The sequence below is a fragment of the Stegodyphus dumicola genome, chromosome 2 (assembly GCF_044657685.1).
Source record: "Stegodyphus dumicola isolate Sdum_Otavi_A_Nest chromosome 2, ASM4465768v1".
Taxonomy (NCBI): Eukaryota; Metazoa; Arthropoda; class Arachnida; order Araneae; family Eresidae; genus Stegodyphus; species Stegodyphus dumicola.
This window is the reverse complement of record NC_140769.1, coordinates 266,383,614-266,410,289: the sequence shown is the minus strand read 5'-3', so window position 1 is coordinate 266,410,289 and position 26,676 is coordinate 266,383,614. Positions and strand designations below refer to the sequence as shown.

The 26,676-nt window shown below is 33.9% G+C and overlaps 1 protein-coding gene across 1 annotated transcript in view; it reads right to left on the bottom strand.

The window, feature by feature from the left end:
• The window catches only part of LOC118200149 (inactive dipeptidyl peptidase 10-like), a 631,756-nt gene that overhangs the window by 414,940 nt on the left and 190,140 nt on the right, over nt 1–26,676 (bottom strand). The window contains exon 2 of the mRNA XM_085812127.1: nt 9,957–10,071. Coding sequence (XP_085668253.1) covers nt 9,957–10,071 — 115 coding nt within the window. The remainder of the gene's footprint in view (nt 1–9,956; nt 10,072–26,676) is intronic.

Sequence of the window (26,676 nt, the reverse complement as noted above, 5' to 3'; positions counted from 1 at the left end):
AAGTTGTCAGAGATTGTAACAGATGCTCTCGAAGGTCCGAAGATAAGAGGATTCTGCCACCTCTGCTGGTGGTAGCTACTTTGCGTATATCAGCACAGAGTAGTGTAATTTTATCCGCATAAGGTAAGTCAGAGTCTAACAAATCGGGTGCGCTAGTAGCCCCCTGTGATGTTTCTCTGGCAGTTGTTAAAACAGATTTACGAGACATTATAAAGTATTAAAGAGCAGTAGTAAAACATAGACTAAAAGTGCAATGTCCAAAAGTCACTAAGAACGATCAGATTAAAATGTCTATGTGACACGTGATAACAGAGAATAATACAAGCAAAATTCCTGTATAACTAATCAATATACACAAAGTAATGTTTAGACAGCAGAATGACTAAAGTTTTAACTGACTCAAATACATATCGAGGTATATTATCAGCAGTTATAATAGCAAGACACTAAATATAGGCAGAAATTATAGATTTCAGTCTTCACAATATGAAACAACTAAGTCCAGTAAAATTAATTAAATTACATAAAAAACCCATAAAATAAAGTGAAATAATGCTTAAGGAATGTTATAAGACAGTTGAGAGATCAAGAAATATACTTAAAACACTATTTTAATCAATACAAATGTCAAAAAACGAAAACCGAACACTTGTCGAGTGAGATTCGACAATAGTCTAATGACGAGAACTGGATCTCGACAAAAAGTTCAACTTCTCGACAATGTTAAAAATTTCGCGAAAAACAACTGCCAAAAGGACAAACCCTTTGGAGCAAATACATATGAAAATACAGTTAAGCCTATTTAAATACAGGGTGAAATTTAGCATAAGTGCATAAAAACATAGCTATTATATACTAACTCGTTAAATATCAATACAAGATTATATTAAGTAATACAAAAAGATAGAACTTAAAATTTAACACATTTTGAACAAAACCCGGTATGAAAATCACTAAAATTTGAAGAGTTATGGATTTTTGAAAACAATTGTCTAATCTCTGGACTTAGAAAATTGAAAGCAAAAAGTTAAGCCTACCTCGGTGCCACGTGTTTGGCCGGCGGGAACCTTCCGTAGGGAAGGCGGCGAGGTAAGTGAACAGAAGTCCGCTGAAATTGCAGCAGCCTATAATCCTTTGTTATTGCACTAAAACACTTATATCTCCGTAAAAAATGGTCACACGCACATAAACAAAGTATCCACGCATGTAGCAGATATTCATACACACTTCAAAATCAACGGCGCACTTTCGGCGGCAGAATTTCCAATAGAAAATCTCGAAAAAACAGGAGCGAAACGACACACGTCCGATCTCTCAAACATATGTCTCCAAAACTAGGATGCTCTTTCGGTAAAACCATCGAAACTAGTCCTGTAAAAATTTGAAAACATAACTCTGATTTTTGTTGTTTGACTTCTAAATTAATACTTGATCGGCGCGTTATTGCATCTTAATATTGTGGAATGTAAATGCGTGGAGGGAAACGTATGTTCCAAAAGGAATGCTTTTGACGAAGGTTGAAATAGAAAATTTTAAATGCTGTGAAAACTTTAGAAAAAATAATAAATAAGTGCCTAAGTCTCATATTGAAATTCAGCAAAATGGATTAGGTTCATCTCGCTATCAGAAAATAATGTTTCTTCAAATGTATGATCTTAACTGATCTCCGTTTTCCCGGAATATTACAGCAATATGGCTTACATTTTGATAGTTTATAATGTAAAAGCTTCAGAAGTGCACAGAACTATATTTCCACTATTATTTTCGAGTACTTTAATTTCTGAACAAAGCGATTTAATTTGCAATACGAACAAAACAAATGGAAATCAGACATAGATAAACTACAAGTATCTATCACAGTATTATTTCTTTTAACTCTTTGACGCGCGCGATATTATTTTTATAATTTTTTAAACTAAAAACTCTAGAAATTGAATAATATGATCCTAGAGACAAAAAATATATGAATTTAAAAAATCTACTCTTGTTCTGAGGGTGGTGGTCGCACTGTGAAACCACCGCGCGTCTAGGACTTTGAAACTTACTGAGGTAAGTAGGAAAAAAAAAACTTACCTTTCTCCGTGCGCGTTTCCAATAAATGACGACATTTACGAATTTAAAATAAAATGCATGTAGGAATTGCATAATATATAATATATATTTTTTTACATTATTTTACAAAGTAAATCATCAGAAAAGATTAAAAAATAAAAATTTATGTAATTTTTCTATAGCAGTGAAAGTACCTACATAATACATGGATTAAGAAACTCAGCAAAATAAGGATAAAAAAAAAGACTCAGTGTTTATTTTTTCTTAATTTCAAAGAACAAATAATTTTTGTGACACTGTTCAAAGCATGTTTTGTCTTTTTGGTACATGCATGCCCACATTGCACGTTTCGCCACATGTATCTTCTTCTATGAGGTTTCTTCCTCGTGATACAAAATGTACACTGATTGTATCTAAATTTCACTGGTATATACAGGGGTTGGACAAAAACACCTTTAAAAAAACATGTTTCTTTGCTTAATATGGTGTAGGAAACCCGTTGGCATCCAAAACAGCTTGTAGTCTTCTCGGAATGGATAAATACAGTTCCTGTATGTTTGCCAAGGGAATATTACACCATGCTTCCTGCAAAACGGTGGCAAGTTCAGATAACGATGTTGGCGGTGGATAACGAGAACGCACTTTCCGTTCCAATGTAGACCACAAAGGTTCGATAATATTCAGGTCTGGTGACTGTGGGGGCCAGGGGAGATGGAACAACTCATCCTCGTGCTCAGAAAACCAGTCCTGGACAATGTGAGCTGTGTGAACAGGGGCTTTGTCGTCTTGGAAGACACCATCACCATCGGGGAACAAAGTTTGTACCATGGGATGAACTTGATCGGCCAAAATGTTCACATAAGTCTTGGCAGTCATGAGCCCTGACACAGTTATCATGGGGCTAGCAGAGAACCACGATATGGCTGCCCAAACCATAACAGAACCCCCGCCATGTTTCACTCTTGGCAACAAGCAGTCTGTATTACAGGCTTGAGATGGCGTTCTCCAGACGTAAACTCGGCCAGAAGTGGGAAACAATGTGAAAGAAGACTCGTCAGACCATATTACTGGCTTCCACTGCTCTATAGTCCAGGCTTTATGACTTAAACACCACCTTTTCCTGTTACGGGCATTAGCATCACTGATGAGTGGCTTCTCAATTGTAGCACGGCCAGCAATTCCCTGTTTATGAAGCTCTCTTCTAATTGTTTTGGTATTCACAGGGTTCGGTAACACAACATTCATTTCAGCAGTAACTTTTGCAGCTGTGGCCTTCTTATTTTTCGTCACAATTGCCCTCAATGATCGTCTGTCACGATCACTCAGGACACACTTTCCTCCGCGCTGTGATTTAGCAGATGATGTTTTTCCGCTTTTCAAATATGCGGAATAAATCTTCGATACAGTACCTCTTGAAACACTAAATACCTCGGCTACCTTGCTTACGGAAGCACCTACCATACGTGCTCCAACAATTTGCCCACGTTTGAAGTCTTTTAACTCTGACATAATGCAATGACAACCTCATATAACAGTACTTCGACAACAACTGAACTGTTTAGCACATTTACGAAGTTGTATAGGTGGCGTCAGTAGTCAAAAACGCCAGCGCCACCTACATATTTCATTAAAATCAATCTTTCTTTTCAAACATGCATTTCACAAGGTGTTTCCATATTTTTGTCCATCCACTGTATGTCCAGCGTTATTTAGTTTCATTTCATCTGGCACATGAAATTTGTGGGGTTTTTTTTATGTTAATGAGGAGGGGCTTGGTCTTTTTGGCTTTGATACGGATCATTCGTTTCCCGTTCATATTTATTTTATTCGTATTTCGTCCCAAAATATTCAGAAAATATTTTTAATTTAAATGAAACTTTACACGATTTCTATTTTTAATTACAGTAAAGTATATTTACATTAAATTTAAACCACAGGAAACAATTTATAAAATCACAATACTAGCTTGGGGAGTAAGTGTGTTGAAGTCAGAGAAAAGTCTCTGGAAAAGAAAGACCTTTTTATTGGGCAGGTGCATGTATTGTTTTGTAATAAAATAACTCTGTGATTTCAAAACCCCTCATCTATATCCGGGTAAAAATAAACATTCCTATTTGAGAAGCAAGCAAACGCCATTGTGAAGAGCAGTGATTTCAAGGCGCGACCACCGAGCCTCTATAGCATTGTGTCACAATGCTATAGTGGTGCAGTGGTCGCGCCCTGAAACCACAAAACAAATGCCATACATATAGAAGGTTTTTTTTATATATGCAGTTTAATTATTGCTATTTTTTATTGTTTATGATAGAAATCATGATGTGCGACGAATAACGTTTCAAATTTAAAGTTGTTTATATTAATAAAAGGAAGTTATTTTGTCTCTTTGAAAACGAATTTTAAAAAGCATCCGATTTGAAGTACTAAGACCTAAAACATGTATGATTCTGCAGTCATTTTGTGTTATTTAGATGTAAAAGATCAGTAATCAATTGATTTTCACTCAAAAATTTCGGAAGGACGAGGAAGAAAAAAATTCGAAAATTGGTGGTTTCAGGGCGCGTCAAAGGGTTAAAGAAATCTACATCCCTGTAAGGATACATAGAAATATTAACATTACAATATCTAATAATATATCTTCATTTATCCGTTTTTGTTTTGTTTATTGCTATCGATGGTACTTCCTAGGCCTCCATTAAATCTATTATTTTTATATCCGGTTCAGACGTAAATTGCGATCTTATCATTACTTAAAGATCTGCCGGCATTGTGTTGTCTTGTATTGATTTCGGAAACCTCTAGTCACTTTAGCGCAATAGCAGATTGTAACTTTATAAAAAACAAATTCTTAGAAATGAATCAGTTCATAATTAGAAAAAAAAACGGAAGAACTAAATACGTATAAAAGACATATTAAACACTGCATTTTTGTTTGAAAATCATTGTAGGAAGATCCCGTTTCTGAATGGAACTGAAAAACCTTAATTGCTGAGTAAACTATGATGGTGAATACGAGACGCTTGCCATATAAAGCAAACATAAACGCAATTAATTCACGTTTGCCTACAGTAATCTAGTACATCAAAGAAGCTACAAAGTGCAAGGCCATGTTCTTTACGACAGTCTCTTAAGATAACATTCATGTACTAGGACATTTCATTGAAATTTCAATGCATTTCCAATTATTTTTATTCATGTAATGATAATGGAAAGTAATAAGTTAATGGAAAGAAATGGAAAGATAATGGAAAATCTGCTTTACTTAAGGGGACTCATAATCCTTAAACCCCTCATGATCTTCGAATATGTGACTATTGCAAGAATTGGGATATTTTATTTATTTTAAAAGCAATTATTTCCAACTTTTTACAGCCGACTACATGATATAGCTGCTTTGGAAATTAGTAACCAGAAAGTTTGTGTTGCCACAAATATTTTTGTAATTTAATCCTCTTTGTGACAAAATATTTCGCCATCTTTCCACCTTGCGCGCATGTTATTTTAAAAATGGTTAATGGTACATACTTAAAATTCGATGGAATTCTTTATATGGGCACTATTTTCTAACTGAACCAACAATCTGACGAATATTTCAATATTGAAAAATTTTATGGACGAAAACATTACAAATTTTTTTAATAAAATGCATTTTATAAACTCAACTCCAAATAAAATAAAAATTTAACATGAAATTTTTAGAATTTTAGGTTCACAGTAGTTTTCAGGTGTTATAAAAGCTATATATTAAATATGGAATTAAATTATGAAACATAATGTTTTAAACTGTGCGCGCAAGTTGAAAACATGACGAAAAATTTTGTCACAAAGCGGATTAAATTATAAAAATATTTGTGGCAACACAAACTTTCTGATTACTATTTCAGAAAGCAGCTATATTATGTAGTGAGCTATAAAAAAATGGCAGTAATTGCTTTTGAAATAAATAAGTTATCCCAATTTTTGCAACAGTCCCCTATTCGAACATCTTATGGGTTTTAAGGTGTATGAGTCCCCTTAAACTGGTTGACGGTATAAATTGATTCTGCTACCCAATTTTTAGCGAGTATGAAGAAGAAATGAAATTATTACATCTAATGTTCTAATTTTGAACCCGTTTACTTATTAATTCCAAACGTTGTATTTGATTTTTCTTATTATAAAAGCTGTATTCTTTATGTAAATAAACTGTGCATATATATGGCGGAAAGCTAATTTCCTCTGGATTAAATGTATTATTTACTGTCAAAACTGTTTTCTCTGAAAAATTTACAATCGTTTTAACAGATCTTATGTAGTTACAGACATGTTTACTAATTGTTCCTTTTTCGTTCTTTCCTACGGCAGAGACGCCCTACTACAAAGAAGATTATTTTCCAAAGTTGTACGGAATTCGAAAAATACGAATTTTACGGTCATAACGTAAAATTCGTATTTTTTGAGCTGTGCCAGTATTACATCCCATGAACGATGCGCTGCAATACTTGCAATACGATCAAAATGAACAAATGTCAAAAAAATCGTCTTTAAATAATGTTTCTGACTCCTTTTCCACTCAAGTTCACTGTTGTCATCTTGGAAGATTCATCTTCCCTCTCAGGAGTATTTGTAGAGTTTTATATTCCCAAATGCAGTATGTCGCACTCGAAAAGGGCCATGGGAAAACTGTGAAAAAAATCTCATAACAAGAGGAAATGAAACCAAATTGTTACATGACATATCTTTGCCTTTGAGAAATGGAAGTAAAGTGGAACCTCGCGATACGAGTTTGATTCGTTCCAACATTGAGCTCGTATAGCGAATTTCTCGTATCTAAAAACAAACTTCCCCATTGAAAATAATGAAAATCCAGTTAATCCGTTCTGCACCCCCAAAAATATCAACATAAAAATCAATTTTTCTAATAAATAACACTGGTAAATATAATAGTTTAACTTTATGATAACCTTCCGAGACCAACCTTTTAATTGCTTCTCGTTAATCCACAACAACAGTCACTTCTGAATATCTTCTAGGAGTTTTGGACTGCGCTTGGAAATAACGGTAACTCCTTTGGCTACAAAAAGTTTCTTAATTTCTTCTCGTTAATCCATAACAACAGTCACTTCTGAATATCTTCTAGGAGTTTTGGACTGCGCTTGGAAATAACGGTAACTCCTTTGGCTACAAAAAGTTTCTTAATTTCTTCTCGTTAATCCACAACAACAGTCACTTCTGAATATCTTCTAGGAGTTTTGGACTGCGCTTGGAAATAACGGTAACTCCTTTGGCTACAAAAAGTTTCTTAATTTCTTCTCGTTAATCCATAACAACAGTCACTTCTGAATATCTTCTAGGAGTTTTGGACTGCGCTTGGAAATAACGGTAACTCCTTTGGCTACAAAAAGTTTCTTAATTTCTTCTCGTTAATCCACAACAACAGTCACTTCTGAATATCTTCTAGGAGTTTTGGACTGCGCTTGGAAATAACGGTAACTCCTTTGGCTACAAAAAGTTTCTTAATTTCTTCTCGTTAATCCATAACAACAGTCACTTCTGAATATCTTCTAGGAGTTTTGGACTGCGCTTGGAAATAACGGTAACTCCTTTGGCTACAAAAAAGTTTTTTAATTTCTTCTCGTTAATCCACAACAACAGTCACTTCTGAATATCTTCTAGGAGTTTTGGACTGCGCTTGGAAATAACGGTAACTCCTTTGGCTACAAAAAGTTTCTTAATTTCTTCTCGTTAATCCATAACAACAGTCACTTCTGAATATCTTCTAGGAGTTTTGGACTGCGCTTGGAAATAACGGTAACTCCTTTGGCTACAAAAAGTTTCTTAATTTCTTCTCGTTAATCCACAACAACAGTCACTTCTGAATATCTTCTAGGAGTTTTGGACTGCGCTTGGAAATAACGGTAACTCCTTTGGCTACAAAAAGTTTCTTAATTTCTTCTCGTTAATCCACAACAACAGTCACTTCTGAATATCTTCTAGGAGTTTTGGACTGCGCTTGGAAATAACGGTAACTCCTTTGGCTACAAAAAAGTTTCTTAATTTCTTCTCGTTAATCCACAACAACAGGCACTTCTGAATATCTTCTAGGAGTTTTGGACTGCGCTTGGAAATAACGGTAACTCCTTTGGCTACAAAAAAGTTTTTTAATTTCTTCTCGTTAATCCACAACAACAGTCACTTCTGAATATCTTCTAGGAGTTTTGGACTGCGCTTGGAAATAACGGTAACTCCTTTGGCTACAAAAAGTTTCTTAATTTCTTCGTGCTCCTTCAGAATAATAGTAGTAGTAGTAGTAACTGAGAACGTGGGCACCATTCCCTCCACCAATTACGGTTAATCGGTTCTGCCCACGTCCTCCCTTATCTAGTATTTATAAATAATTCAAAAGTTTTTACATTGCCATATAATGTGACTGATTTACAAATAAATTCTATACAAAGCATACTTTTAACACATGGGATTTTTTACATTGCCATAAGAGGGCTATTTTTAACACATTCTTTACAGGATCCAAATTTTTCATCAGTTTCAAATTAATATCAAATTTCTATCTATGTTTAATATAAACTTGAATATAGAATTTTCAACATATAAAAGAGGTACTAATAATCATAATGGATGAATACTTAATAAATGAATGCTTCTTCAGAATAGAATTCCGTCACTATGCTTCTTCAGAATTAATTCCGTCACTATGCTTCTTCAGAATTAATTCCGTCACTATGCTTCTTCAGAATTAATTCCGTCACTATGCTTCTTCAGAATTAATTCCGTCACTATGCTTCTTCAGAATTAATTCCGTCACTATGCTTCTTCAGAATAGAATAGTGACGGAATTAGCCTCCGCCCATTCCGTCACTCTTACACCCCGCTTGTTTATGGTTTCTTTCTTAATTTCAACGGCCGTCGCTTCCTTCTTTTTCTTTGCAGCACTATCTGAGGCAACTATCTTTTTGAGAGGCAGCGTGAAATAATTATTTTCATGTTAAATGTAATAAACAATTGACTCACAAGCGCAAAACCGAGTGATCTGACTAGGGGTTTTTCCGAATCGAGCCGGATCGGAAAATGGCGCCTCGCATACCAACAGTCTGGCTTAATGCTAGTTATTCGAGTCAATGCTCGTATTTATTCGAGTCAATGCTCGAATTTCTCGTATACAGAGATGTTCGTATCTCGAGGTAGCATCTTTCCACTTGTCAAGATGAGTGAAGTAGCAAAGCACACGTTTATAAAGTAGTGACCACCAGCATGCAATCGTCGAGAAACCCCCGTCGAGGAACCATTCACGGAAGGTGGGCGTGTTCTGTGCATTATTACAGCAGCGCATTGTCGGGCCAATTTGTTTTACACTACTTCCAGCAGTGAAGTGTAGCAGGCACTGTTTTATGAATTTGTGAATTATTTGGATGATGAGGAGCTGATACTTGGCAAGACAACACTATCAAGATAGAGCAACATGTCACACGTCTACACCGAGTGTGACTGTTGTGAAATCATTTTTCCAGACCTGAGACTTTTTTCTACGGTATTGCCTTAAATGTAAAGCCTACAGGCACAAATCACGCACCATCGACGAGTTACGTCAGAACATCCTCCTTGAAATCTAGGCAGTGAGGTTATATACTCTGGCAGCAACATGCGAAAACAGGCAGTGCCGTGTTGAAGTATGTATAGAGGTGGGGTATAGATCCCTTTCAGCACCTCTTATAATGTATTTTCATTTCTCAAACATAAAGGTATGTCATGTAACAATTTGATTTCATACCCTCTCGTTATAAGACTTTATCAGAGCCCCTTTCGAGCGGAGCACTCTGTATATGTAGCTGAGGAAAACAGATTATTGCAAGCAGAAATAATTCATTTCTGGTCCTTGGGGGTAGGGAGGTTATAATAACATTGAAACTTACCCGGAGAGAGCAGGACGACAGATGTGATGATGAGGGAACAAACAGTTGCAATGACGAGTAAGGCTATACAAATACCCCTCCAGTTTCTTTGTTCTTCCTCTTCTGAGGCCATATCCTAGAAAATACAAAAGAATGTAAGTAATGAGAATACAAGTTGCATCAGAGGATTAATAAGAATAGTAGGCAGTCATTGTAGATGTGGCCTTCAAAGACATTTCAATCATGCATTATGCAAAGATTTCAAGATATTAGTTATCTGAAGTCTGAGTTTATATTATTAAGGTATTTCTTGCACCTAATTGGCGTGCCCTCGTGGTGTAGTGGTTCTGCACGCTGGGCCGGTATTCCAGAGTTCCGTGGTTCGATTACCGGCGAAGGCGGTTGCTAATTTTTCATCTTGCCTGCTTCCAAATTAACCTAAAAAGAGGGAGTATATAAGGTATTTCTCCCACCTTCTTGGCGTGCCTTCGTGATGTAGTGGTTCTGCACGCTGGGCCAGTATTCCAGAGGTCCGTGGTTCGATTCCTGGCGAAGGCGGTTGCTAATTTTTCATCCCTTCTGCTTCCAAAAGTATCCTAATGTCTCTACAATATTAGTTTCATTTTAATTAAAAATAAATACGAATATCGCGACAGAAAATTTATCTATAAATGAAGTTAAATTAATTTGTGATATAATATAGATCTCATTCATAGATCTGAAGATATATATTTCATTAACTTTTATTCGTAGTTATCAATCAAAAATAAATATTCTCAGTTATAAATTTTTGTGCTAACAATTTTTCACTACGTGGAGGACGAAAATATTTTAAAATATAGGGAAGTTCTTTCTCTAAACGCGCTGTAGAAGGGAAAACTGCACGAATATTTTTTGTAATATTTGTAATATGGCGCAAACAATTTAAGGGGAAAATACGTGAGGGGGCGGCAGGAGAGAAAATATGCTATTTCAGATTACGGAACGATCCCAAACAATTAAATCCATTTTGTCGGACAGAAATAAAAATTTCTAAACCATTGAAATATTTATTACATATGATGCAATGTGTATGAGAGGGTTAATTTTGTGCTACAAGAAAAAAGCGGGGAAAGATACTTTATGGCATACATACATTTAAAATTTTAGAATTAACATATGTGCGTCAAAATCCTAATAATCTGTTCCTTAAGAAACTAGATTGCACTGCATGCCTGTCAGAAGACACTTTGAATCTGAAATTAATGCTACCTAAAAGTTTAATTTTACCATTTATTAAAGCAGATAGCAAATAATCTAAAATATTACTAAGATTAAGGAAACATACTGCTTACTCTCAAACTGAAGTAATATCTTTTGCAAGTACGAGAAAATTACATTAGTATGCGCTTTATAAGGCACAACAATCAAGTTTAATAATATGATCTATAAGTAAGAAAACAATCAGGAATAAAAAGCTCTTTATATATATATATATGTATGTATGTGTAAAGGGCCTTATATATATATATGTATGTATATGTATATATATAAAGGGCCTTTTATATATATATGTAATAATAAAATTCCATAGTCAAAAATACACTTAAAATTCTAAGTGTATGTTCTTTTTATTTTTATTTTTTTTTGGCGTCGGTCTCTTATTTGAAAGTACGTGGAATTAAATCCACAGCCCCGTAAGTCAAGTTGTTTTTCCCGCCTTTTCTACACGTACAGTTATAGAATGTTCTGGAGATATTTAAAGCGAACTGGAATGGCTGACGAGGCTGACGTCATTTCTTGGAAGCTCCGCCTTTCCAGAAGCTATAAAAGGACTCGCAAAGGAATATCGGGGTCTTTTCTTTAATGTAACGATGCAGTAAAACTTCATAAAAAAGTTATTAGTAGTTCTTTTTTATTTGTTTCGGAGATCAGATTTGTGTAATTGCTATTTCCCCTGAAATATAATAAATGAATCCTGTTTTTTAAACTTATCGTCTGATAATTTAAGCTACGACTACATCTATGATTCTTCACCAATCTACTTATTCCGGACAAAAGCTGGTACATCACACACACATATATATATATTGGCGATGAGCAATGCCCCCGGCGAGGACATTGCTCATTTTTGATCTCTCCTGCTTCGAAATATCCTAACGTCTCTACAGTGGCGCCCGAACTAAAATAAGTGGATGATGATTCTCCACCACCAGGATTTGGCGAATGGGTCCTCTGGTCACATGTCGCCCTTTAAAAGGGGGAATATATAAGGTTTTTCTCCCGACTTCTCAGGATGCCTTCGTGGTGTAATGGTCATCACGCTCGACACGTATTCCAGAGGTCCATGGTTGGAGTCCTGCTCATTTTCCTCTCTCCTGCTTCGAAATAACGTAATGTCTCTACATTATTTAGCCCAAATCTGTCAGATCGCATTGTCTAAAATCCATATTTGCAAAATTCATATCTATGCTAATAAAAAGTAAAGAAGTATATATAAAAGAGTATAAATAAATCTTACAAATCTCAACAAGAAACTTATTAAGCTAATTTAGACGAACGTGCATTACTACAATTAGTATGTATTTTTAAGATGCTAATTAAGCTATTTAAGTAAGTAGCTTAATTAATATGTAGACAACATGCAGATAGGGAGAACTGCTCGCCAAATAAGAAATCTGTAAACATTAGTAAAGAAAATAATCTGTACAGGCATGTTGTAAAAAAAAAAGTATCTTAGTTTAATTTTTCATGGTTTTGTATTTAAATTATATTCTTCATTTAAATTGTGGAGTCATTAGGAATTTTTTGAAGCAGGTGACATGAAAATATGCAGCGCACTCGTCGGAACTCGAACCTCTTGAATACGTGCCGAGTATGCTACCATTACACCACGAAGGCACGCAGAAAGGAGGGAGCTTACCTTATATATTTCTCCTTTTAAAGGGCGGTTGGGAATTAGGGAATACAATCGCCAAATCATAAATGGTGACCAATTATTATTACAGTGGCGCCCGAACTAAAAGGTGGTGATAAATATTCCACCATCTTTTAGTTCGGGCGCCACTGTAGAGTTATTACGTGATACAAAAAGCAGGAAATGTGAATAATTTGTAGTGCCCTCGCCGGGACTCGAACCTGGAACTCCCAAATACGTACCGAGTGTGTTATCGTTACACCACGAAGGCATGCAGAAAGCAGGAGAAAATACCTTATAAAATTTAAAAGTAAAAACAAGAATATATATTTGCTTTAGAGCCGACATAAATAAATATTTTTTGGTTGAAATGTTATTTCTGGTATTTCAACGGTTGCTTCAAATTTCATTTCTTGCTTTTCAGTGCTCGGATATAATTTTTTTCTTGAAATATAGTGTATGTTTAGCAGTAATATCCAAAGTGGGTACGTAAACCCCAGGGGGCCCTCGAAGTGATACAATGGTGGTATGCAAAGAAGTAGGCTCTTCATCACTTGCGAGTTGTATGATCGTGTATTTTGTGAGTGCGAGATTCTTTCATTGATCGCTGAGACTAGACCTTATAAAATAGATCATTGATTAAGACACAATAACACGCCGAATAAATACTAATTCAGAAGTCAAACAACAAAAATCAGCGTTATATTTTCGCGTTATACATGAACAAGATAGGAAAAAATAACTAGATAAGATAAGAAAGCCTGGACAGGAATAAGCAAGTGGCGCTTTCTTATCTTATCTAGTCATTTTTTCCTATCTTGTTCATTTGAGAGTTTTGCAGCTGAGGATGGTGGTTCAGTAAAACCATCGAAACTAGTCCTGCGAAAATTTTGAAAATATAACGCTGATTTTTGCTGTTTGACTTCTGAATTAGATCATAGATCTTATAAGATCTTATATAGATAGTCATATAGATCTTATAAAGTGTCCTTGTAAGGCTATAAGACATTTATACCGCCTTCTTGGCATGCCTTCGTGGTGTGGTGGTCTGCACGCTGGGCGCGTATTCCAGAGGTCCGCAGTTCGATTCCCGGGGAAGTCGTTGCAAATTTTTCATTTCTCCTGCTTCCTAAAAATAATACTCAATGTCTCTACAAGGTGCATGACCTGGGCACGCTAGCGTGTGACGAGCTCAATATCGTAACTGTATCAGTTTAAAGCACATCCATAGTTCATTACGTGGTATTATAGCCCACCAGCGGCCGAGCGGTAAAGTCGCTGAACACTGGTAGTTCGGTTCGAAGTTCGAATCCCGCGAACGGGCTGGCTGCTTGGGCGTTTTCGTGGTTTTCCCCATGTGTAACGTGTATACGAGCCAGTTTCCCTTAGAAAGTCCTCCACGAAGGCATCCCTCCCCTTAGGCAGATAGCCTTCGAGGGTTTGCCATAATCACACACACACACACACGTGGTATTATATTAGAATACATTGTATTATAATATTAGATTATATTATATTACATTAAATTACCTTACATTACATTATATTCTACTATATTATGTTACATGGAATACAACTTATAGAAAGTATAATATAATTAATACTTGTACGAAGTAAAGGAATTATTATAATTGCGAAAAATTTCGGTTCAGATTTCAAAAGAAATATTCATTTTAACCGTTTTGGATACATTTGGACTATTCTTTTTAGTGAAGTCTCTACGTACGGACAGAGTAAAGGACTTTTTCCCAAATGTATTGTAAAATGGATTTTAAGGGGACTCATATACCTTAAAAGCCACAAGATCTCGATTATGTGACTGCTGCAAGAATTGGGATAACTTATTTATTTTAAAAGCAATTACTTCGAACTTTGTACAGCTGACTACATAATATAGCTGCTCTCTGAAATAGTAATCAGAAAGTTTGTATTGCCACAAATATTTTTATAATTTAATACGCTTCGTGACACAATTTTTCGTCATGTTTCCACCTAGCGTGCACAGTTTAAAATATTCTGTTGCATAATTTAATTCCATATTTAATATATAGCTTTTATAACTGTTGGAATTTACTATGAATCAAAAATTCTAAGAATTTCACGTTAAATTTTTATTTTATTTGGAGTTGAGTTTATAAAATGTATTTTATTAAAAAAATTTGTAATGTTTTCGTGCATAAAATTTTTTAATATTAACATATTTATTAGGTTTTTGATTCAGTTAGAAAATAGTGCCCATATAAAGAATTCCATCAAATTTCAAGTATATACCATGAGCCATTTTTAAAATATCGTGCGCGTGAGGTGAAAACATGGCGAAAATTTTTGTCACAAAGCAGATTAAATTACAAAAATATTTGTAGCAACACAAACTTTCTGGTGACTAGTTCCCAAAGCAGCTATATTACTTAGTTGGAAGTAAAGTTGGAAGTAAATGCTTTTAAAATAAATAAAATATTCCAATTCTTGCAACAGTCACATATTCGAAGATAATGAGGGGTTTAAGGTGTATGGGCCCCCTTAAAATGATTTGAAAAGAATTTTTTGTGACGTCCACATATACTACATATGTAGGTATTTCGCTCGCATTACTCAAAAACAAGTAGCAGTAGACTGTTGGAATTTTGTATATGGAATTGCTATAATATCTAATTGTAAGCCTTTCTTTTTTATTGCAATCGGGAGAACCAAAAGTGTATATATATCCACCTCCCATCACCAGGCTTAAAAATCCTTACCTGGGCTTTGGTTTCACAATTGTCGGTCGTAGTCATAGTATACGTTCAATTACGGAAGTGTTTTAAATGATGAAAATATTCATGTTTTGACAATGTCAAATTTAATTTTTTGTACAAATGACGATATCTGACTTTTAATACGGTTTCCCAGTTCCTAAACTGACCGGGATATATAACTTCAAAATTTCCTATTTTTGATGTCATTTTCAACTTGCCTCGAGCGATCCGTTATTTGAAGAATTCGAGGAAACAGATTAAATGAAGTGCAGCAAAATGTTTGTATAATTTCTGCCGTACAAAAGAGCTATGTGACCGAACAAAAATACCACGTGTTGTCCACATGAGGTGTTTTGTTTTGGGGGGTCTTAAGGGTACGCGAGTAAAGGAGTCTGGAGATCGCTGATTTAGACAACTAGCAAATTACCCTATTGTCTAATTTTGCAGAAAACACTAACTTTTAGAGACTTTTTTTGAATAAACTACAGTACTGAAATAAATTCCATTTTCCTCCTTTCTTTACATTAAGTACGCATTTGACACACAGATAATGTAAAGCCTAATGAATTATTTCTAATACTGCGTTGTTTAAGTCGTTCCACTTATACTGTATGTTGCATGTAAAATTTCAGTACATATAATGACAATAATACATATAAATAAATTCTTATGTGCCATTTCCTTTTTATTCATGATGTTTCAAATAAAAGTATACACAGAACAAATTTCTATTTAACTCTGCTTTTTATTAACGCATATGTAAATATAGAACTACTTAAAATGGTTACAGCCGAAAACATCGCGAACGAAAACGTCGCGGAGAAAACAACGCAATGCGAAAACGTCGTGCTACAAAACATCGTGGGAGAAAACATCGCAAAGAGAAAACTTCGCAGTTCTAAAACATCGTGGTACAAAACATCGCCGTCGAAAATAAAGCGGTTCAAAATCTTCATAACTAAATAAAAAATATCGTGGTAATAAATAAAGTATCTACAAATCATCGCATGACGATAACATCGCAGACATGCTTTTTTGAGGCTTTAGAAACTGTGAATGGATAGTCCCATAATGATTTGTGAGAGCAAGATAGAAGGAAGGATAATTTTTACTTTCATATTTTTATTAGCTAATAAATTATTGCTGAGAAAATGAGAAGGAAACTTAAGAATAGAAAATTAATGCAAGTTTACAGCACTTAATAGAATTTTAAACCGACATAGTTAACTAACAAAGGTCATTAATAAATCATTTTTTATAAAGTTTTTACTGGTAATTTTTCATGAAACGTATAATCTATAAGTTGCATTTAATTTTCTATGCTTAAGTTGCCTTCTTACTTTTTCAGAAAAAATTTATCAGTTAATAAAAACTGTGAAAGTAAAATTTATCCTTCTTTACATCTTGCGCTCACAAATCATGATGGGAATACCTATTTAGAATTATTAAAACCTGAAAAAAAGCATGTCTACGATGTTATCGTCATGCGATGATTTGTAGATACTTTTTTTTTTTTACCACAATATTTTCGACGACGATGTTTTTAAACTGTGAAGTTTTCGAACCGCTTTATTTTCGAGTTGATGTTTTATGCCACGATGTTTTAGGACTGCGATGTTTTCTCTTTGCGATGTTTTCTCCCATGATGTTTTGTAGCACGATGTTTTCACCTTGCGTTGTTTTCTCCGCGACGTTTTCGTCCGCGATGTTTTTGCCTCGATGTTATCAGCGGACACCCTTAAAATATTGCACTGTAGTACGTCAATCAGAGGGTTCACAACGGAAGGTGTAGTAAATGGCATTTTGCCGCTCTCGAACATTATTTAGAGCAGTGTGATAATCCTTATTTACATCTTTGAGGATACTGGAATTCACTTTGAAATTTGTCTTAACACATTTAAAAAAAATCTGATGTATACACCACATGACTTCCTTGTATTGGAATATTAAATTATACGCATTTTTTCTTGCACTTCATTTAAACTTATTGCATTGAATTAAATCTACTTCGCCGACAGCGCATAAACCACAATAGAATAAAAGCAGTCTTTAAAATTCACTCTAGTATTCGTTTACCATAGCGACACTCTGGCGCTAGATTCACTTAACAGTATTAATAATTATATAACAGTTAACTTATATAATAATTATATAGCGGAAACTAAGTTAGCTGTTATATAATCCAATAAATATATAACAGTCAACGTACATATTCGTTCATAATATAACTCATAATGCACAAAATTTATATCATTTAAAGAATAGAATTATCTAATCGTGGCCACATGTTCTATTCAAATACTATAATAAAGCTAGAATGATGTATAAAAGAAATTAAGCAAACAAAACAAAAAAGAAACAGTTTTCACAGACGATTGAGTATTTCTCATTTAATTAATTCAGTTCTCACTTCGCGAGAAGGTAAAAATGCATAAAAACTCAAAATATCTATATTAAAAATTACGAAGTAAATCTCAAACACTTATCGAAAAAATTCCAGAAAGAATTAAGCATGATTTAATTGGCAATAATAAATGAATGCGTTATCTTTGTTGTTGCGAAGCTAAGTTTCTCTAGATTGGCTACAAATCCAATAGTCTCCTGTTTCAAATGTAAACATCAATGGTCGCCATTAAAAACAGGCTTAGCGGCAATTAAACAACTTTAAAATTGCTGATAATTCTAAACATATTGCACACATATTTACTAAAGGCATACAATCCTTAACCGGAAGATAAAAACAACATAATTCAATCATTTTTAAAGCAAAAAATGTACAATTTACAAACATATAAGAGTAAAGAAACTGAGATCACTGAGCCGGGTGACAGAGTGAATATATATATAAATATATTTATATACGTTTGGTGCGGCCGATTGCAACCAAAATACGAGGTGCACATCTACATGTTATAGAAGTCCTTCAACGTTCCGAGGCTACTCGTTTTTGAGTTATGCGAGATACGTACGTACATACGTTCGTACAGACCCCACGAAAAATTCTCTTCAGAATTCATTTTAAAGCAGTTTTATAATTTTTTTGAAGAAAAAGAGTATTTTATTCTGTCCTTACGTACAGATATCACGTAAAAACATCGTTAAATTGCATTCGATAGCGGTCAAAATGGATATTTTCGTTGAAATATGCTGCCGGAAACTTTTCGCGATTACAATACTTCCCTTTTACTTCGTACAAGGAAGTAAAAATTATGCTTTTCGCACGATTCTATAACAAGATCTCTTTTTTCAGTGTTAAAGCTAAACCAAAGTACTGCACATATTTTTCAAAAACTTAAAGTCAAGGAAGAAAAAGTGCAATAGTTAGAAAAACTTTCTATAGTGTCATTAAGTTACAATTAACAAAGCACAGCTACAGAAAGCGTAACATTCGTAACAATACCTACAAAAATAAAGTTATCTGCTTTCGATCGCATTTGAACGCACTGCACATGCATTTTAATTGTGCATAATATTATCTCATAATCACATACGTATTCAGAAATTATATGAATATGTTCTAGATATATTCAGAAATTATATGAATATATTCTAGATATATTCACAAATTATATGAATATATTCCAGATATATTCAGAACTTATATGAATATATTCTAGATATATTCAGAAATTATATGAATGTATTCTAGATATATTCAGAAATTATATGAATATATTCTAGATATATTCAGAAATTATATGAATATATTCTGGATATATTCAGAAATTATATGAATATATTCTAGATATATTCAGAAATTATATGAATACGTTCTAGATATAATCAGAAATTATATGAATATATTCTAGATATATTCAGAAATTATATGAATATATTCTAGATAGATTCGGAAATTATATGAATATATTCTAGATATATTCAGAAATTATATGAATATATTCTAGATATATTCAAAAATTATATGAATATATTCCAGATATATTCAGAACTTATATGAATATATTCTAGATATATTCAGAAATTATATGAATGTATTCTAGATATATTCAGAAATTATATGAATATATTCTAGATATATTCAGAAATTATATGAATATATTCTGGATATATTCAGAAATTATATGAATATATTCTAGATATATTCAGAAATTATATGAATGTATTCTAGATATATTCAGAAATTATATGAATATATTTTAAATATATTCAGAAATTATATGAATATATTCTAGATATAATCAGAAATTATATGAATATATTCTAGATATATTCAGAAATTATATGAATATATTCTAGATATATTCAGCAATTATATGAATATATTCTAGATATAGTCAGAAATTATATGAATACATTCTAGATTTATTCAGAAATTCTATGAATATAGTCTAGATATATTCAGAAATTATATGAATATATTCTAGATATATTTTAGAATGGCAGTTTTTGTCCATAGACATGTGGTCAAGTTACTAAGATTCTCAAAATAAAATTTGGAGGTTTTTATGCGAATTGTTTCTACACTATGGGTGGAAAAGTTCATAGATATAAAACTAAACTCTTTTGCGCAGTTCACTTTCAGAAAAACTTCGAATCATTATAAAATATTCGTCGTGATTTGAGTCAAATACAAAATGTTCTGTACCTTTTACATGCAATATTCTAAGAGGAAGCATATTTAAAAGCTTCACGGAATTCGGTAAAATTAAATAATAAGTACTTTTTCAGGAAAAACAGAATCACTAATCGCCAATTTTTTTTAAAATTCTAAACTGGGTGAAAAACTGTGAATGCTACGTTGATGAAACGCCCCGATATCTAATCTAAATCAGGAAATTCGTTCAGGAATATAGCTACAACTTTTACACAAAACAATCGTTAAGTATCAATCGTTCGAACGTTACGAATTTAATTCTAAACAAAATTAATATTTTTACTAAATAGGATTTTTGTTATATACAAACCACAAGTTTTTTTTATAATTTACAAAACTCTTACCCACGAAGTTGAAATTACTTTATAAAATTCTTTACCTTATTCTGAAAAATTCTGGTACTGAAAATATGCCTTCGATCAATACTGAATGAAACAAAAAATATAGTTTCTTTTATCCGAACTCAAGAAAGGAAAATACATTTTCCCTTTTTCCCGCCTAAAAATTCCAATATCTTTTTAGGTACCATATATCAACCGAAAAGAAAAAGAAGAGAGATTATATTCTTAGGTTCATTTACGTTCAATATTTTACTTGAACCACTGGATTTATTTAAGTGCGCAAGTAGACAAGATAGCATTATAGCCTACTCTCCTTCAGTGTGTAGATCTCCTTGTGATTTGCTTCGCCGGAAATTCGCCAAGGGAAAAAAATGCGCATTCACAGTTTCTGTGCATTGCAAAAGAATGCAGCGAATTGTCTGAACATGGAATTTCATTACGATATAAAGCGGGTTTAACAAACTGATTATAGCTTTCATATGAGTAAACATTCGTAGTATCTCTAGCATGTGATACATGACATGTTTCTGTATAGTAAATCCTAAAAAAGAATACTGATCTTGCAAAAAGTAAAATCTGCTTTTTTTTTTTTGAACTAACTTTTGCTTAAATAAATACCACCTCCCTTAGAAAATCCTCCATAAAGGCATCCCTTTGTAAAACAGGTTGCTAGTCTATACTTTGCTACATTATGTTACACAGAAAATGAACAGTTTCCATAGCAGGTTTGGTTTGGTTTGGTTTATTTAATTATGTCAAAGCACACTAGGGCTGTCTACCTAAGCGGAGGGATGTTTTCGTGTAGGGCTTTCTAAGGGAAACTGGCTCATATACACGTTACACATGGGGAAAACTACGAAAAGGCCCATGCAGCCAGCCCATTCGCGGGATTCGAAGCTCGGACCGAACTACCAGTGTTGCGCGACTTAACCGCTCAGCCGCTGGTGTGCTTTAATAGGAGGGTAATGATTTTAGATGTTCTGTTGAATTACGAAGGAATAGGAAATATGGAGTAAAACCCTCGTCAGTGAATTGGACGATTATAACTTAATATTTTAACAATATTTTAATGGCTAGTAAAGTAAAAAGAAAAACTTACAGCTAAAGATATTTTCTTCCTTCTTACCATGTGCTTTCTCGTGTAATTGAAAGCATGTCCGGCCCACCAGCGGCCGAGCGGTAAAGTCGCTGAACACTGGTAGTTCTGTCCGAGGTTCAAATCTCGCGAAGGGGCTGGCTGCATGAGCGTTTTCGTGGTTTTCCCCATGTGTAACGTGTATACGAGCCAGTTTCCCTTAGAAAGTCCTCCACGAAGGCATCCCTCCCCTTAGGCAGGTGGCCCTCGAGGCTTTGCCATAATCACACCCACATACTGAATGCATGTCCGTCTGGCAATCAGTTTTGCCCGTGTTTGAGTTCCGGGGCGGGTGCTACATGACGTTCATGTTTACTGCTTCGGCAAAACTAATGACTCTACATTGGGGCCTGAACTTAGATGTGGTGGGCTGTAATTCGTCAGCACAAAAATTTCGAGATTGTGTTCCCGCCATATTAATGACCATTTAAGTGGGGGAGAATGTAAGGTACTTTCTTCCTCTCACCGCGTGTTTTCGTGGTTTAATTGAAAACGCATTTAGATAGTAATCGGGAGGTGCAGAGTTCGAACCCCGGCGATGGCACTGCATATTTTTCATGCTTCCTGCCTCGACAAAACTCGAATAATAACAGAACTGAAACTAAAGCAATCAATAAATATAAAAGGCTTAAAATGTATTTAATGAATCCAGAGATGTATATATAAATAGCACTAATTCATATAAGTTAAAATCAACGTGCTAAAAATATATCCCAGTGATGGAAAAATGAAATGCTTCACTTGATCATATAAATTTTAATATATCAATGTAAAAATAAGGAAATATATATCCATAAAAGATAGAAAATAAAGTAAGGGTAGTCACGATCGGATGTCAGGATTTGTGAGAAAGTATGTAATCATTTCATTCATCAAAATATTTTTCAAGACTGTTGACATTACTGAGAGAAATAAATTTTTTATTTCCTTCAAAATTTTGAACGCGAAATATACATACGCTATGAGTTTATGAGACTCAAATTAATTTTCGTTTTGCCGATACCATAAAATTGTTTTATCGTGTGACGTACTGAGCTGTTAGGAAAAAACAAAAAGGTCCTTTAAAAAGCGATAAAACGAAGGAAATTGTTACTTCCAAGTATGTTACTGGGCACTTGAAGTGAAAAATCTCTGCAATCCTTTCGACGTAACTGTTCGCAGAGCTCTAGCGATCTAGTATTAAAAAACCACCACGCTTCAGAAAATGGCTTTAAATATTTTCATCTGAAATATATAACTTATATAATTCTCCTTCAGAGTCCATTTCTACCATTTCATGCCGGCCATTATAGCGCTAAAAATAACTGGAAAGAAACATATAACCCAGTTACCTCTGCCATCTCATGCAGCAGAGAGCACAGAAGGCCATCAAGGAAATGGCAAGCAGCATAAGAAAAGAGTTCCTTCATTTCTTTATCTGAATTTCACCGTGGTCTATTTTTTGGAATCTCGACATATCCTGAAATGCTTTTTTCCCGCCCAATTTCATTTCTTCACGTGTGTATTTTTTAGGTCAATATCGATTTCCCCCCCCCCATCCCCGAATATTTCCCTTTGTGCACAGAAGCAATCATTTTGCATAGAGACATCCTTGATTTTCTTTTCTAACTGAAAACAATTTTGCTAAACCAATACAGAATATTACATATAAATAATGAGCAGGTACATGTACAAAAAAAGAACGCAAAATAAAAAAAAAAAAAAAAAAAAAATCTGAAATGTTTCAGATTTTAAATTACGTCCAAAGGGGCGTTTTTTAACATTTTGTGTGTTACCTTTCTTTATTAAATATCATGTTCCTCGCACTTAAACCATAAGATCCAGTGCAACAGCAATATCGCAAAATAGTTTTAAAACGAGCATATCTTTAGAATTTCCGATACAGAGACTCAGGCGCTGGAGATAAAAATGTTTTTTCTGCACAACGTTGCCATTGCTCGCTTTGAAATCCTTGAGTTTGTTAATCAAAAATTCGTCAAAGTTTTAAAAAATAGGAAATCGATCATTAAACAAATTTCAAATTTCAAATTTGGTCTTCCACATGCTCATATTCGTTGGAGGATTACGTTATTCAAAATTCGATGACTCTATGTACCGTTATTTTATCACAATACGAGAAATATACATACATTTATGCAGATTTTTCATTATTTAATTTCTTCAAATATAATGCAGAACTCTAACATTTTGTGGCAACAGTTTGAAAAGTGAACCGACATTTATGAGTCCGACGCAAAATGCCAAAACGAAACTAATAGTCCTTCGGGATTCAAATGCCTGTGGACTAATAAATATAAAGACAAAATAATGACAGAATAATTGAGATAACTTATCACACTGTTTAAGATTAATAGTTCAGTCATTTTGAGTCTTTAAAGAAATATCCGAGATTTTTAAACGCTGAATTTTGAACAATATGGCTACGCGTAGATTCAATGCGCATCAAGACAATAGACACCAAGATATTCACTACACTTCCCCACTCTGCAACAGCAGAATCAAGGTGACGCGAATAAGAGCATGTTTCACTAGAACTGTGAATATACACATTAAAATTGCAACACAAGGTAGGAATGATCTGACGAACGTCAAAATTACATGAAAGGAGGAACAAGTTGGGATATGCAAATGATTAGGTGACCAGAAAAATGCCCACAGGAAAAATGCCCACAGTAAAAATGCTCACAGAATAATGCTCACAGGTATAAATGCTCACAGGAGAAAGGCAAGCCCACAAAGAAATAGTCCACATAGGAAAAAGCTCACATGAAAAAATGCTCACTTAGAAATATGCTTACACGGAAAAAAGCTCACATAGAAATATGTTCACATGAACAAATGCTCACATTAACCTTTTCTGGGGCGGCATATGAAAACTCTAGTAAAATTTTGCATGTACTGTAATATTTTGTACCACTGCACTTGTATTTTTTTTGTAACTGCCAATGATGTTACAAAAAAAATGCCCACAGGGAAAACGTCCCACAGGAAAAATGCTCACAGAATAATGCGAGCATTTTTCCTGTAGGCATTTCTCTGGTCACCACAATAACTAAGCAACTGTAAGCAGGAGCTCTCTCTCTCCGGCCTTATATAGTTCTCAAACTGTCGTTGAGATACTTCTACTACTTTTCGCTTCTCGAAACTACTGTAAAGCTATATGAGGATTGAATTACGGTCGCAGCTAATATAGTGATCAATTACATTTATTCAGTTCTAGGAAAAAAACCCTATGTGAGCTTTTTTCCGTGTTAGCATATTTCTAAACGAGCATTTTTCCATGTGAGTATTTTACTATGTGGGCATATTTCTAAACGAGCATTTTTCCATGTGAGTATTTTACTATGTGGGCATATTTCTAAACGAGCATTTTTCCATGCGAGTATTTTACTATGTGGGCATATTTCTAAACGAGCATTTTTCCATGTGAGTATTTTACTATGTGGGCATATTTCTGTGTCGACTTTTATCCTTTGGGAATTTATACAGTGTCTCACAAAAGTGATGGGACACTTGTGCTTTACAAAAGAAAACTGTAATAAAATAAATTTAAAAAACATGTAAAAATTTTTTGTGGGTGTGTTTCATACTTAAATTTAGTAACAATTATTACATAAGATACATTTTCTCAAAATATTAAAATATTAATTTAATAAAAATACAATTGTTAAGAACGGAGCAAAAAAAAATGGCTCACATAAGTGTGGGACACCATTAGATACTACAACGTACCACAATAAAAATATTTTTTGGGGTTTTTATTTTTACTCAGCAGCAATTGGCAATAATTTATAAAATCGTCTGCAGTATTTCTCTCCAGTTTGGTTTGGAAATTTTGTGTTTTTTAGCTCTGTGCAGCCATGAATGCTAAATGAAAAGAAACTTTGCCTGAAATTCGAAAATCAGTTATTAATTTGCACATTGAACGTGGAAAATCTATTAGAGAAACTGCTGAAACAGTTAACTTGAGTCATTCAACAGTTTTCAATATCATTAAACGATAGAAAAAGAATCATATGATTCAGGATAAAAGAAGACCTGGCCGAACATCAAAGCTATCCAATGGAATAAAGCGAATTATCGTTCGAAATATTAAAAAAAATCCAAGAATGAGTGCTCCTAAAGTTGCTGCTAATTTACAAGCATTATATGGAGTAATTGTTAATCCTGAGACTATTAGAAGAGTAATTCTATCTGCTGGATATCACGGTATAGCAGACAGGAAAAAATTCTTGGTAAGTGAAAAGAATAGAAAACTCAGACTGGATTTCGCAAAATCCAACATAAATACGAATTCTTATTACTGGAATGAAGTTATATTTGCTAATGAGAGTAAATTTAATATATTTGGTTCTGACGGTAGAATCTTGGTGTGGAGAAAACCAAGGGAAGAATTTCGCAAACAGAACTTGGTGCCAAAAGTAAAACATCGTGGAGAAGGAGTTATGGTAGGGGGTGTATGTCGTCCTCTGGAGTTGGTAATCTCGTTTTTATTGACAGTATAATGGATCAATACAAGTATATTGACATTTTAAATAAAAATTTGAAATCTTCAGCACGAAAATTGAACCTTCATAACGATTTTAAATTCTACCAGGACAATGGCCCCAAGCACACTGCTTTGAACGTTAGACTCTGGCTGCTGTATAACTATCGTGAAATAATAAAAACACCACCACAATCTCCAGACTTAAATCCCATAGAGAATATTTGGCAAGAATTGGAATCAAGAATTCGCAAACACACCATTTCTTCAAAGCAACAATTAAAATCGGTGCTTCAAGAAGAATGAGGTAAAATCGCTCCAGAAATCATAAAAAAATTACTCGAATCCATACCAAGAAGATTAAATCCTGTTTTAAATGTAAAATGAAATCTAACAAAATATTAAAACCTTTTAAAAAGAAAAATTTTTGGATAAATATTTGATGGAAGAGTAAGTGTCCCATCACTTATGTGAGCCATTTTTTGCTCCGTTCTAAACAATGGTATTTTTATTAAATTAATATTTTAATATTT